Here is a 14710-nt window from a genome sequence, read left to right as displayed (position 1 = left end):
AAAGTGATGGACGGGTGAGAAAAAAGAATATTTTCGTTGGTTTGGGAAAGTAAATCTCCATGGATCTATAATTTTAAAGTTTTTCATAAACGTTTGTAACAATTTGGCTGATTTAGCAAGGGGTATCGCTCTACTTGAAGATCTGTCCAAGAATGGGTCTAATACAAAGTTAAAGTCACCCCCCATTATCAATTGATGAGTATCTAGGTTGGGCAAAATGTTTAAAACGGATGATATAAATTATTCATCATCTATATTAGGAGCATATATATTAACTAACAATATTAATGTGTTATAGAGTTTTCCTGCTACTATAACATAACGGCCATTGGAGTCAGAAATAACTTTTGTTGCAGTAAATTGTACATTTTTCTTTATGAGTATTGCTGTACCTCTAGACTTAAAACTAAAATTTGAATGAAAGATTTGTCCCACCCACTTTCCTCTTAATCGGCCATGGTCTTGCTTCCTTATATGCGTTTCCTGTAAAAACATGATATCAGCCCCCAGTCTTCCAAGATGAGATAATACATTACCCCGTTTAATAGCCCCATTAAGCCCCTTACAATTCCATGACACAAACTGAACTGAATTTTTCCTAGCAGCATTTACTTTCATTTCAGGCTAAGAAACTAGAAAGGTAAACTTGAAACTGTAAAGTGTGGTTTTTGTAGAGAAGGGTGGAAATGGGAGAGGAGAAAGAAAAAAAGAAAAAAAAAAGTGCCAATTCGTTTTCCTTAACTTCGAACAACATGAACAGTTTGAACAATAGCTCCATTCACTTTTCTCTGATTGAGAGTTATACAAAAAAAATAGAGCAAGTTTAGAAATTCCTTTTTACCCATCATTCCAACAAAAAGGTTAGCAATCAATCTGACTTACCACTTAGCTCCTTTCTAGAAACAATAAAGAAAAAAAAAATGCTCCATAGACCTATTTACACTCTTGTGTTTTTTTCACTTTAACATAGTCAGTGGTTAAGTTACAGTTCTTTTCCTGGTGAACTTGGCCGATATATACTTAGCCACTGTAAGAGTTCAGAGATGTGTTTAAATGATAAGAGTCTTTGCTTACGTGCTGTAAATGATAACAGATGCGGCACATCAGCCTATCAAATAGTAACTTACAGTTCGGCTATCAGGCTTGAATTTTCTTCTCGATGAATTTCTCGGCTTCTCTAGGGTGTTCAAACGTGTACCTGATTCCGTCCACGGTGATTGCCAGTTTGGCTGGATAGAACAAACTGTAGTTTATCCCGGCGGCTCGCAGCTTGGCCTTCACTGGATTGAACGCGGCGCGCAGTTTGCCAACCTCTGGACTTACATCGGGGAAGATGTGTACCGGTGATCCCTTGTAGTAAAGACGGCCTTTATTTCTCGACAATTTCAGAATTTTTTCCTTGTCAGAATAATAGTGAAAATGAGCAATTATTGCTCGGGGCCTCTCTCCCGGCTTCGGTTTTGGTGCGAGAGTCCTGTGCGCACGGTCTACAATCATACTGGAATCCCCCAAGTCATCGGCTCCGAATAACTCCAACAGCAAGTCTTTAATGAAACGAATCGGGTTTCCCGCCTCCACTCCTTCTGGAACCCCAACGAAACGCAAATTCTGTCTCCGACTCCGATTGTCCAAATCCATACATTTTTCGTGCATTTTCTTGTGTTCTTTGGTCATAACTTCGTGGGACTGTTCTAGTGCTGCCACCCTGTCCATCGCGTCACTCAGCGCTTTCCCCATCTCCGTGCACTCACTCGCCGATTCGGCCTGCGCTTTGTGTAAGGCAGCCAGCTTAGGAAAGATTTCCACTCGTAGCGCGCGCATGTCTTCTTTCATCTCTTCTCGATTGTTTTGCACTTCCAGATGTAGGTTTTCAATTTGTGACTTAATGTCCTTAATCACAGCTTCTCTGTGTGTATGCAGTTCCGTTCTAAGTGCTCTCAGTGAGATAGGAGAGTCATCGTCTTGTACCTGTTCGTCCATTTTTCTTTCGCCGCTTTCCGTCTTCGTATTACGCTGAATCGTCGATGTAACTTTTTTGCACGAGCTCGGTTTCATGTTAAAATATACGCAGCAAAGACTCATTAACAAAAATGATAAAGTTTTACACGACTGGCTAGTCTATTGAGCAATTATCACTTATTTATACGAGGAGCTCCCATTCTCTGCTACTCACTCCATCCAAATGTATGTTTTCTGTTAGCGTTAGTATTTGGTTCTCTAAAAAAAATAACCGAATGGGAACCAAAAGCTAACATTAGGGGAACGTTCTTTTTCAATATTTTGATAAATTATTGAAAAATAAATAAATGTCTTTTTAAACCATTTAACTAAAATGAACATACCTATAATGGGAAGTTTTGAAAATGCAGTAAAATCAAGAATCTGTAAATTGTTATTTCTGTTTAACTTTTATTTAATGTGGAAAAGACTTCCAGTCTTCTATTACCAACATAAACAAATTTTTATTTTGATGGCTACAACACTGCCAAAAACATTGTGAGGCAAAAATAAAAGTGAAAAGTTTATAGAGTATCCTAATTAAACAGTTTTGAAACGGTTTACAGTAAGCTGGTGAACTGGTAATCGGTAAGGGTGTCATGTTTGGGTATAAAATGAGCCTCTCAGTCTTTATCGTGGCTCATCACACTTTGTGCCAAATTTCATGAGAGAAGTGTCAAACTAATTAAAAATCTAATTTCTAAATGCAAAATCACAAAGAATGTAGGTATTTCACCAACTATCATACATAATATGGTGAAAAGATTCAGAGAATCCAGAGAAATCTCAGTCTTTGTAGGAAAAGGCTAGAAAACCCCCAGTAAATGTGTGTGATCAGTCACGCATGCTGCGGTGTAAAATATAGCCACAGTACTTCAGTAAAACCGCTGTCACTTAAAGTCTGCTGACTTAACAATAAATGCAACTTCAATCTCTGTTCCTTTAGGAGAAAACTATGAATCAGATATTTGCAGTGATGCTGCAGGGTTCTCTGGGCCCAAGCTCATCTCAGACATTAAAAAAGACTGCTCAGATGAGTCCACAATTCAACTGGTTTCTGAGAAAAATGGACGTCAAGTTCTCAGTCCCAAAGACCGAAGGGACCATCCAGACTTTCACCAGCGACAGATGCAAAAGCAAACGTCTGTCATGGTATGGGGGTGAAGCAGAGCAAACAGCATGGTGGAATATGTGTGAAGGTACCATTGACATGGAAGCATATACTGCCATCAAGATGACATCCTTCACTGAAAGTCCATGGTTATTAGATCAAGACAATGCTAGGTCTCATTCTGCATGTGCTACAACAGCGTGGTCTTGTAGACACAGAGTGAATGTGCTAAACGATCTGTCTCCTATTGAAAATGCACGACCAGTTATGAAAAGAAGAATCAGACAGTGACGATCAGACGATCACAGACTGCTGAGCGTCTGAAGTCTTGTATCAAGTGAGATTTGGACGAAAGGTTTAAGCACTTTTACACAATTAAAACACTGTAAAAAAAGAACGTTTATGTTGAAAGCTGAGTTTTTGAAGTGTGTTGCAGCAATCAAAATTTGTTTATATTTACAAAATAAAGTTAAGTTGGCCAGTGAAAACACTTTTTCTTTGTACTTTAGTCAATTAAATAAAGGTTAAAGAGAATGAACAAATAACATTCTTCATTTTATGGCATTTCACATAACGTCCCAACTTTTCTGGAATTAATATTTTCTGGAAATAATTACTGTCAGACTTTCAAAATCCTTCATCATTGAATTAAGATTAAACTAATTTAAAGCACAGCTACCACAAAATCATAATTACTTCATTCTGGTCATTCTGAGGGTAAATACAGATTGGAAATTATAGAAATAGTTTAATAGCTATGATAATATTAAGATAGATATATAGATTCAAATACTTGAAAGCTATGACAGGAAACATTGGAATGTAACAATGCCTTGGAACAGTAAAAAATAAAAATAATAATATAAAGAAATTAAAATTAAATATATATTGTATTATATATATATATATTATATTATATTATATCCTGAAACATTGGGGTCTCATATTTTAAAGCAGTCACTGCAATCTGTATGTGGTTGTGGGTGTAAAAAAAAAGAAAAAAGAAAGTGACCCCTTTCATCATTAATCATTAATATTTTCATAAGTAACTGTAATTTAATTACACGTTTTTTTCTACATTACAATTACAATAACATTTGTTTTTTAATTAATAACGTAATTCCTTTACATGTAAATAGCCAATCACAAACATATCTGGTCATTTCTTAAATGCAATGGTCCATCAGAGGTGTTTAACTATTAGTGTCCCCTTCTAAACAAACGCGAATGATGGTAAAAATTATCATACTTCTTAGCAAGTATTCAGAATAATTAAAATTGCATGTTAACTGGAGTGAGGTTTGCTCATGTCATGTAAACATCTCACAGCGAAAAAGTCCTTTCTCTGATAATTGGAAATAGTGCCTTCGATAATGAACGCGATATTGCGTAGCTTGTCAATGATCTACGGCTCGGTCTATTAAATGCCGCTCCATTTGAAAGCAGGTGATGGTGATTTAGCGGTGATCACTGAACCAGATTTACTGACTACATGCGCATGATCATATCGTTAGTTATATCACCCCGGCACTAATTGGAAACAATCACATTATTGGTGCACATGTAAACTTACTGACAGGCAGACACCAGAACCGTTTATAGTGGGCTAAATGAGCTGTTTGAGATCATAAACGTTTCAATGTTTCTCTATATTGCATGTCATTTGTAAATATTCTCAAATTCATAACATTTATTATAACATTTATAATAAGGATGAAATGATGAAAGCAGCGTTTCCAGCACTAACCAAGCTCTATTTAACAAAAACAAAAAAAAAAAATATCTGGGTTTTATAGCATGCTGTAACAAAAATGTCTCTTTTGGCTAAAGGTAAATGTATCCACTCATAAATCATGACCATGTTGCCTTGATTTTTTAAAAATACCTTTCTTAAAAAAAAATTCAGAGCACATTGTTACTGCTTTATATTTCTATATGTCTGGACAGTCAGATATTATGATGTTCGATTTCTATCCAACATTCTCAGCGTTGTAGTCATTATAATGCAAGAACAGTTTAAGAGTTGAAGAAATCTGTATTGTTGGTTAGACCTGTTAAACCTGATTTTCTTCTTAAATATTGACAGATGGAAATCCTTACAGATAAAAATTCAAGTAGTGGGAGCAAAAAAATATATAATTGGTCATATATATTACATCTGTTATTAGGCAAACATTTATTACGCAAAATAATACACATTGCTAAATTATTACTGCTTTTTCTGATGTGTTCATACAGCAGCAAAGGAAGTGGATCTTGCCAGATACTCACTTTATCCACTTCCTCACTCCACAGCTGGAACATGTAGCATAACGACAAGAGAAGAACAGTGATGACAACATAACACAAACCCTCTCTTTACAAATAAAGACCCAAATAAAACCCACACACTAAATTTCACATGTAAGTTAAAGGAAATGACATCACTGGATCATGGGATCTTATGAATGAAAGGGACATTCTGATGTAATCAGACACATGGGCAGCACAGGCTCCTGAAGCCTCTGTAATGTCAAGACCCTTTTTAAATGTACGGTGACACAACAACGACAATGAAAAATAAGTGATCACACACACACACACACACATATTTTAAATTAAAGTGAAGGGATAAAAGCAAAGTTTTCCACCCCCTGCATTCCACTGCAAATGTTCATCACAGAGGATTTTCATGTTTTGACTTGTGCAATGACATGTCAATATCATAATATCAACTATATTACAGAACCAGGAAAAAATTTGGACAAGCTTAAAATCTATTTTCAGAATTGAGCATTCCAGAATGTTGTTTAATAAAATAGCGGTGTCCAAACTTTTGAACTTTACTGTATATAACACACAAACAACAAACCAGCATCATGTACTACTGGGACTAATCAACTAAATGCACATGTATTGCATCCGTTTTTACCAAAACATTATTCAAACACACAGGGAAAGGCACACAGGCACACAACACTGCAAGACGGGAGATGGAAATAACACAGTGTTACTGTAGTAAACTCACAACCAGGGATGGGCAGCATTTCAAATACGGTACATGTATTTGAAATACAAAATACTACATACTAAAATACTAAAAGGAGTTTGGCAAAAAGTATTTTATGTATTTTGAAACTACAAAAATACTAAGATTAAATGTATTTGAAATACAAAATAGTATTTTGTCTTTCAAATACATGTATTTGAAATACTGCCCATCCCTGCTAACAAACATAGAGAGGAAAGCAAGACTAGATTTAAATAATGGGTTGACAACACAGACAAATCTTGAAAGGAGATGCAATCGTCAATCACTGAGCTGTGCTAACAAAACACACACAATAAATATTGCATGTCTATAAGTCTACTACTCTTGTAGGGCTTTATATTAAGGCTTCACTTCAGATTCAAGTTCATACAACCTTTTCTCTGTCACTCAGAGATGAATCGTCAACTTCACTAACCCACTGCGTGGAATGAAAAAGTAAGAGGGTGGGACGATGGAACAGTTTTAGTGAGGCTACCTGCACATTTCAGCCATCTGAGATTCCAGGTAATGTCAAAGGGTAGAGGATGACACCTGGTCCAAAAGCTCTTGGGTGTAATAATGGGTACTTGTTTATTTATTAATTTGTGCTTTAGCTGATGCTTTTAATCCACAATAAGTGCATACTTCTGTACCACTCCCAAAGAGAACGGACTGTAGGAGGACATTATGTTAATCTAAATTTACAAGGGTTGGTACAAATATTGGTGGGGAAATATCGCAAGTACAAATAAAGGTCATGTAGAAAGAGAGAGAGAGATAGAAAGAAAGAGTGTGTGGGGGAAGAGTTCTAATGCTAAGGGTCTGCAGCCTTCTTACCGCAGATGCACTGGCCGACAGAACATAATTGCGTGGCCTAGTCTCCTGAAAGTCAGGCGCAGCCTACAGGTGGAGGGGGGGAAACAGAGTTTTACAAAGAATCATGTGCGTACATGAACTAACCCAGCAGACAACACTATTTTCATATTATCACATAAAAACAACAACAAAAACATTTGACAAACCAGCCTGTAAGCTCTCCCACACACACACAAAAAAAACAGGCAAATTAGGACTGTAGCAGTAGATCTTTTGAATCACTTCTTTGCACTCCAAACCAAAATAAATAAAATGATAAAATATAAAAATGTAATAAAATAAAAGGATTAATCATTTATTAAGATGTTTTTACTCTTAATTTTCATTAGATTTTTTAAGTCGTTTTTATACTTGGATAATCTTGTTTTAGTGCTTAAGGGTTAAAGAAAGGAACTACTTCCCATAAAAAATAAAAATCACAATTTAATTGTCATTTGTCACTGTTTTGAGGGAATATATATACAGTAATGTTTTATTTAAGTACAGTTGTACTGTTTGAAATAGCACAAGAGCAGGTTTTGTTTCGTGGTACCCTTTGCACTACTGTGTATTGTGAAGAGTACAATGCTCTGGTCTCCAAATGCTGTTGAAATTAGCCAAAGTGGACCAGATTCTTATACAATACATAACAGAGACTCATAAAATAAGTCATTAATATTATATATACATATACATACAATCAAATATACAGTATAACTGTATATGTGTGCATGTGTATATATTATGCACTTTAAAAACATACACGCTATTCAGTTAAATTAGGCTATTTTATCTTATAGCTTAGCTATTTTTTTTTTTTCTTCTATTTATTTTTTTACATTTTTATAATTTGAACTTCACAAATCCCCTCCACTTTCATCATGGATTTTGAGGACATCCGGTTGGGAAATCCTGATCTATAATATACAGTACGTTGAAAGTTTTTCAAAAAGACAGATTTATTTTATTTTTTTTCCTAAATATAGGTAGAGGTGGCTGATACAGTAGGTCAGCTTTCAGGCCTGTACAAGTAACTGCTTGCAGAAAGCAGCAAAGGATGAAAAGCATTAAATCACGCAAACACATATACTCACATCTCCCTCACACTGCGCAAATGACAACAGAGAGACGAGTTAGTGAATACATGGAAATGGAAAATATCAGACACAGGGCAAATATGATGATGGAGTCATAATTGTGTTTCCTTGTACATACACACACACTCAGACAAATAAACGACCAGGTTCCTCTTGGAGATTAGAAAAAAGGTAACATTAGTCTTGTTATGCACCGCTGACATTAAATTACCCCTGTAATACTTGATAAGTGTCAGGACGGAAATCACACCTAAATGGGTGTATAAGCATACAATATCAACCATGCCGGAAAAGAAGAAAAGAAAACATGATAAAACAGCATGTGACTCAGCCCTCTCCGTTAACTAACAAAATCTTGAATCACTGAAAGGCATAAAAGGAAGAAGCAAAGGGACATTTTTATCATCAAGATGTGTGCTTTTGCCCCCTGACTCAGAGGGCAAAGTAATGACTTTATAAATTTTCTCACTGATAAAATAGATAACATTAGAAATACAATAGCGAATGTAGATTCTACAGCGTCTAACACTTCAGTTTCATCCATCGCAACCAAAGATAAACTGCAGTGCTTTACAAATATAGGACAGGATAAATAAATAAACTTATAACTGTATCTAAACCAACAACATGTTTATTAGATCCTGTACCCACTAAATTACTGAAAGAGTTGTTACCTGTAGCCGAAGAACCGCTTCTCAATATCATTAACTCAACATTATCTTTAGGTCAAGTCCCAAAACCATTCAAGCTGGCGGTTACTGGCAAGGGGTGGTGTTGGCGCAGTGGATAAGATGCATGCCATTGGTCGGAGAGACCTGGGTTCGAATCCACTGGTTGACACCAATGTGTCCCTGAGCAAGACACTTAACCTCTAGTTGCTCCAGAGGTGTGCGACCTCTGACATATATAGCAATTGTAAGTCGCTTTGGATAAAGGCGTCAGCTAAATGAATAAATGTAAATGTAAATTATAGGCTTATTTCAAATCTTCCATTTATATCTAAAATTTTAGAAAAAGTTGTGTCTGCTCAATTGAGCACCTTCCTGCATAAAAATGATCTGTACGAAGATTTTCAAGATTTCCATAGCCCAGAAACTGGACTTGTTAAAATGACAAATGACCTGCTTCTTGTGTCAGATCAAGGCTGCATCTGATTTCTAGTTTTACTTGATCTTAGTGCTGCGTTCGACACCATAGATCATGACATACTCATAATCGATTACAAACCTATACAGGTATTAAAGGGCAGGCTCTAAGATGGTTTAGATCCTACCTGTCCGATCGCTACAATTTAGTTTATTTAAATGGAGAGTCATCTCATTTATCACCAGTAAAATATGGAGTGCCACAAGGATCCATCCTAGGTCCCCTTCTATTTTCAATATACATGTTGCCCCTTGGTAATATTATTAGAAAAAACGGAATTAGCTTCCACTGTTATGCTGATGATGCTCAGCTATATATCTCAACAAAGCCAGATGAAACTTCCCAATTATCTAAGCTAACGGAGTGTGTTAAAAATTTAAAAGATTGGATGACCAATAATTTTATCCAATTAAATTCGGATAAGACAGAGATATTAATTATTAGACCAAAAAACACTACACAGAATTTTGTAGATTACAATTTGCAACTAGACGGATGAACTGTTACTTCCTCTACAGTCAAAAATCTGTGTGTTATATTAGACAGCAACTTGTCTTTTGAAAATTATATTTCCCATGTTACAAAAACTGCATTCTTCCATCTTAAAACATTGCCAAGCTACGAAACATGTTATCTGTTTCTGATGCAGAAAAGCTAGTTCATGCATTCATGACCTCTAGACTGGACTATTGTAATGCACTTCTAGGTGGTTGTCCTGCTTATTCAATAAACAAGCTACAGGTAGTCCAAAATGCAGCAGCTAGATTCCTTACCAGGTCAAGAAAATATGATCATATAACCCCAATTTTACAGTCGCTGCACTGGCTACCTATTACGTTCCGTATCAGTTACAAATTATCATAACTTATCTATAAGGCCCTAAATGGTTTAGCTCCTGCATACCTAACTAGCCTTCAACCACGTTACAATCCATCACGCTCCCTAAGATCACAAAACGCTGGACTTTTGGGTAGTTCCTAGGATAGCAAAGTCCACTAAAGGAGTCTTTAGACACCTAGAGTCCAGAACACCTGAGAAGAGGTGATGCTGACCATCAGAGGACCTCAGATGATGCTAACCCTGAATCAACAAACAGAACTAACAAGTATTGCTACAAGTGTGACTGCATCATATAATTATTATTAATTATTAATATTATTAATATAATTATTATTAATAATATTAATAATGTTCATCGTCTGGCTGACTATGTCTTGTATTAATTATTCTAAAAATCCTGTCATATGTGCACAAACTGACAGTCACCACTTATAAGCTACTACTAAATATTGTAGAAACATTATTTTCTGTAAAGTTGCTTTGTAACGATTTGTATTGTAAAAAGCGCTATACAAATAAACTTGAATTGAATTGAATTCCCAGACAGAACTTCAAATCTGCTTCATGAATATCTTAATTAAGGTTAAGTCAGTGAGACCTAAATAAAGTGTTACAAATAACAGATTGGCGTTAACCAATAATGGTGATATCAAACAGGAACCTCCTATTTTGCCACCTCAAGCATCAAAACCCTACGAGTTTGTCCATTGGTTTTTTTTTAAATCTTTTTCATTGTCCAGAATAAGTTAGTCAAAGTTAATTTAAGCATGTGAATTTTATTTACACACCAATGAAGCATTCAGAAATACTTTGTTTGTTAAGGAATCAGTCCATTTTGTGGTTAAAGTACTCCTATGCCATTTCCAAGGCAATCCTTTCATGCAGTATGCAATGTAGTCGTACTCGTATGTGAATGTAAACGATTTGCAAAGTTGTAAAGCCGAATGTTCGCAATAAATATAGTTATTGTCTCCCTAAAATAAAGAATTGACTCTGAACAGCCTAAAGGAATCATCAGGAACTCGAATCCCACTTCCATGATGGATGCACGTCACAGGGTAAAACATTTGCATAATGTATGTTCTACGTTGGCCGGCTGTGAACAACTTGACCCCATCCTCAAACACTGTAGCTTGTTCATGTCGTGAAGACGCTGTGTCCTATACAGTGATAGTATATTAGTTTAATTTTAATTTCCGAAAGACGAGGCTGCAAAGTTTTTCCACTGTACCACAGCAGTACAACCCTAATCTTTTTGTCCCTTCAGTTTACTGACGACTGCTTCTCTAATATTGCAGAGTTCAATGCAGGACACTTGCTTCAAAATACAGAACTATGGCATTGTATCATTGCGACACACAGTGTACATGGTAGACCAATCACAACAGACTGGGCCATCTGACCAATCAGAGTAAAGTAGGCTCACAGAAAGGAGGACCTTATAGAGACTGAATCTATAATTAAGAATCGAGAAAACCTATTATTAAACAATTATTATAGTGCTTTAGTTGTTGATGAGAGGATGGTGGAGGAAATGAAAGAATATGAGAGGAGGAAGACATGTAATGATGATGAAGAAATAAAGTGAAAATAAAACTTACAGCAGCCTTGGCCTCTGCTAACTTTGCTTTCTTGAGCCGAGCTTTGCAAACATCCAGATCAAGACGCCGGTTCTCAAGTAGCCTTCTCTCTTTCTGATAACAGAACAGACTTTTGTGAGAGAGGAAGTGTACTTAATTGCACTTGTACTATCTTATTTTTAAAAAGATAATATAATATTAATGAACTAAAAGACCACTTCAGCCTATGACAAGAGAATACACATTCATGATGATGTTTCTTAACACTCATAAGTACAAAAGTACATTTAAAATCAAATTGTCATATATATACACACACACACACACAAACACACACACACACACAGTACAGACCAAAAGTTTGGACACACCTTCTCATTCAAAGAGTTTTCTTTATTTTCATGACTGAAAATTGTAGAGTCACACTGAAGGCATCAAGGGCTATTTGACCAAGAAGGAGAGTGATGGGGTGCTGCGCCAGGTGACCTGGCCCTCCACAGTAACCGGACCTGAACCCAATCGAGATGGTTTAGGGGTGAACTGGACCGCAGACAGAAGGCAAAAGGGCCAACAAGTGCTAAGCATCTCTCAGGGAACTCCTTCAAGACTGTTGAAGACCATTTCAGGTGACTACCTCTTGAAGCTCATCAAGAGAAAGCCAAGAGTGTGCAAAGCAGTAATCAAAGTAAAAGGTGGCTACTTTGAAGAACCTAGAATATGACATATTTTCAGTTGTTTCACACTTTTTTTGTTATGTATATAATTCCACGTGTTAATTCATAGTTTTGATGCCTTCAGTGTGACTCTACAATTTTCATAGTCATGAAAATAAAGAAAACTCTTTGAATGAGAAGGTGTGTCCAAACTTTTGTTCTGTACTGATATATATATATATATGTACTGTGTATATTTATCACTTAATTGAATGAAACTCGGATGTGTTTTCTTTTAGAGATCTGAAGAGGCTGAGCTGTTATTTTGAACTTTTTTCATTGAAGAAATAGATCCAAATCAGGTAGTACTTGTTAACTGAACTATTGTATTGTATTGTATTGTACAATATCACATTTGCAAACTCCTTTAACTATTAAAAGCGGTCACTCTCCTTATCGCGATCTGTGGACAGACAGAAACTGAGAGCGCGCAAGTGATTTTAAAAGACTCAAGACTCAAAAGCACATGCAAATGATACATTCCTTCATGGTAAGCATGATTTCACCAAGTACAACATGTTCCTGGATCAACATCCTTGTTGGAACAAAAGCCCAATCAACCAATCAGAATAGAGATATAACTTTTCAGGAAATATCTGTTTTAGGCTCAAAATCAGGGTTAGGTTGTTCTACACCCTTGTTAATCAGATATCATTTCCCACTGATTTTAGGAATAATTTATGGGTAAGGTTAGGTTTAGGGATTGGATTAATAAAGGATAATCAAAAGATGTTGATCCAGGAACATATCTTGGCAAAATCACGGCAACCATTTCTTCATCCGTCATCGCGTTATAAGTGTAGAACCTGTGGGAATGAGTCGAATTGTTATCAACACTTGAGACAGAGATTGTAAATTTCACTCACAGAAATGGTTTTCCAGTCCCCCTCTAGAAAGTTCCTCAGAGGCGTGAGGAAGTTGATGGCTGACGTCTGTAAGAATTCCCGCTCTGCTCCACCCAATCTCCTCTGATACTCTCCAACAGTGATCAAAGTACTACCTGAAATCACAAACATGCCATTAACAAAACATTATATTACAATCTTTTTCTGTCAAATCATTTTCAAACATGATTAACTAACCAAAATCATCCCATGAATTACTGACTGCATCAAATAATTTGGTTTGCACACTTTAAACTCATTCAGATGGAAGTGGAACATTAAGAATATAAGATTATAGACTCATCTCAACTAGTTTGTGATGTAGGTATCTTTATCAATCAGAGACCTAAACTCACAGAATGAAACACTGTCTCACACAAGGCATGTTTAGACAGATGCTTTGATGCTGCTTCGATTCTCTGTAAATTAATTTTACATTCATGATGTCATAATTACCCTGGTAATGATTGTGATTTATGATTGTGATTTCAGGTATGTTGACATATCTAAGAGTGCGACTTGATTGTCATAAATCTTTTTCAACCAGCATTCTTATGCTTATAATATTACAAGCAAATATTATGACCTGGTAATAACGGAGAGAGAAAAAAAAAACACAGGATCTAATACACTTTCTCTCAGTAAATTCTAACCTAAAAGCATTCAAGAAGAGCTATTTGCCAACAAACCTTATGTTCCACCCGTTTCGAAAAGGAAAGTGCGCCATCTAATGACATTCACCATGCAGCTAAACATTAACTTGAACATAATCACTGGTCAAAAATAATACAAAGGGAATGCTTCATTTTTCATCTGTCACGTCGGAAGCCAAACAGTGCAAACAGGAAAAAGGGAGAATGGGCAGTGGCAATCCTGCCTCATATGGAGTATTAAATAAATAAATAAACAATAAAAAGGATGAGAATTTGTTTATAGAATTTGTGAATTCAGTAAATTGATGTGCACTGGCTTCTAATGGGAAAAGATAGTTTTTCATTATGAGCAAACTGCTTATTATTATTATTTCTAAGTTAGGATATATGTAGCCGTTTTATCTGAACAAAATAACTTTTTCCCTTTTCTGTGTGTTTTCCAATTTAAAAAAATATATATTTAAAAAAAGCTGCATTATATTAATTTTGTTCTGGTTGCTTTTACAAACCATATGGAGTTCCTGGCCCAAATTCCTTTGCCGCATCCTGCATATACTGTCCCAGCAGCTCTGCATTGGTGGTTCTGGATGGGAGCTTTCTGTCCAATTTCTCATAGAAGAACTCTTCGATACGGGCACCTAAACAAAGATTCACGTCAAAGAAAGACATAATGCCTTATTCAAGGTTTACTCTAGTAAACGCAATCAAGTACAGCCCATCGTGTTTACTAATACTAACTAATAATACTGTTGTCCCATCATGTTTACTAATACTAACTAATAATACTGTTGTCCCATCATGTTTACTAATACTAACTAATAAT

General features: G+C 35.9%; 1 protein-coding gene across 5 annotated transcripts in view; it reads right to left on the bottom strand.

The window, feature by feature from the left end:
• LOC128007416 (endophilin-B2) overlaps positions 1–14710 on the bottom strand; it is a 29874-nt gene that overhangs the window by 11410 nt on the left and 3754 nt on the right. Inside the window, exons 3-8 of one of the 5 annotated variants that reach the window (XM_052592806.1) lie at positions 14397–14525; positions 13217–13350; positions 11659–11751; positions 6957–7019; positions 6514–6558; positions 5381–5404 (exon numbers count right to left, since the gene is read on the bottom strand). In XM_052592806.1, the coding sequence (XP_052448766.1) occupies positions 5381–5404; positions 6514–6558; positions 6957–7019; positions 11659–11751; positions 13217–13350; positions 14397–14525 (488 nt within the window). The remainder of the gene's footprint in view (positions 1–5380; positions 5405–6513; positions 6559–6956; positions 7020–11658; positions 11752–13216; positions 13351–14396; positions 14526–14710) is intronic. The other 4 variants (XM_052592807.1, XM_052592808.1, XM_052592809.1 and 1 more) reach the window with 4 other exon arrangements.

This window comes from Carassius gibelio, chromosome A5, assembly GCF_023724105.1.
Source record: "Carassius gibelio isolate Cgi1373 ecotype wild population from Czech Republic chromosome A5, carGib1.2-hapl.c, whole genome shotgun sequence".
NCBI lineage: Eukaryota > Metazoa > Chordata > Actinopteri > Cypriniformes > Cyprinidae > Carassius > Carassius gibelio.
The sequence above is the reverse complement of the archived record's forward strand: the minus strand, read 5'-3'. Positions and strand labels throughout refer to the sequence as shown.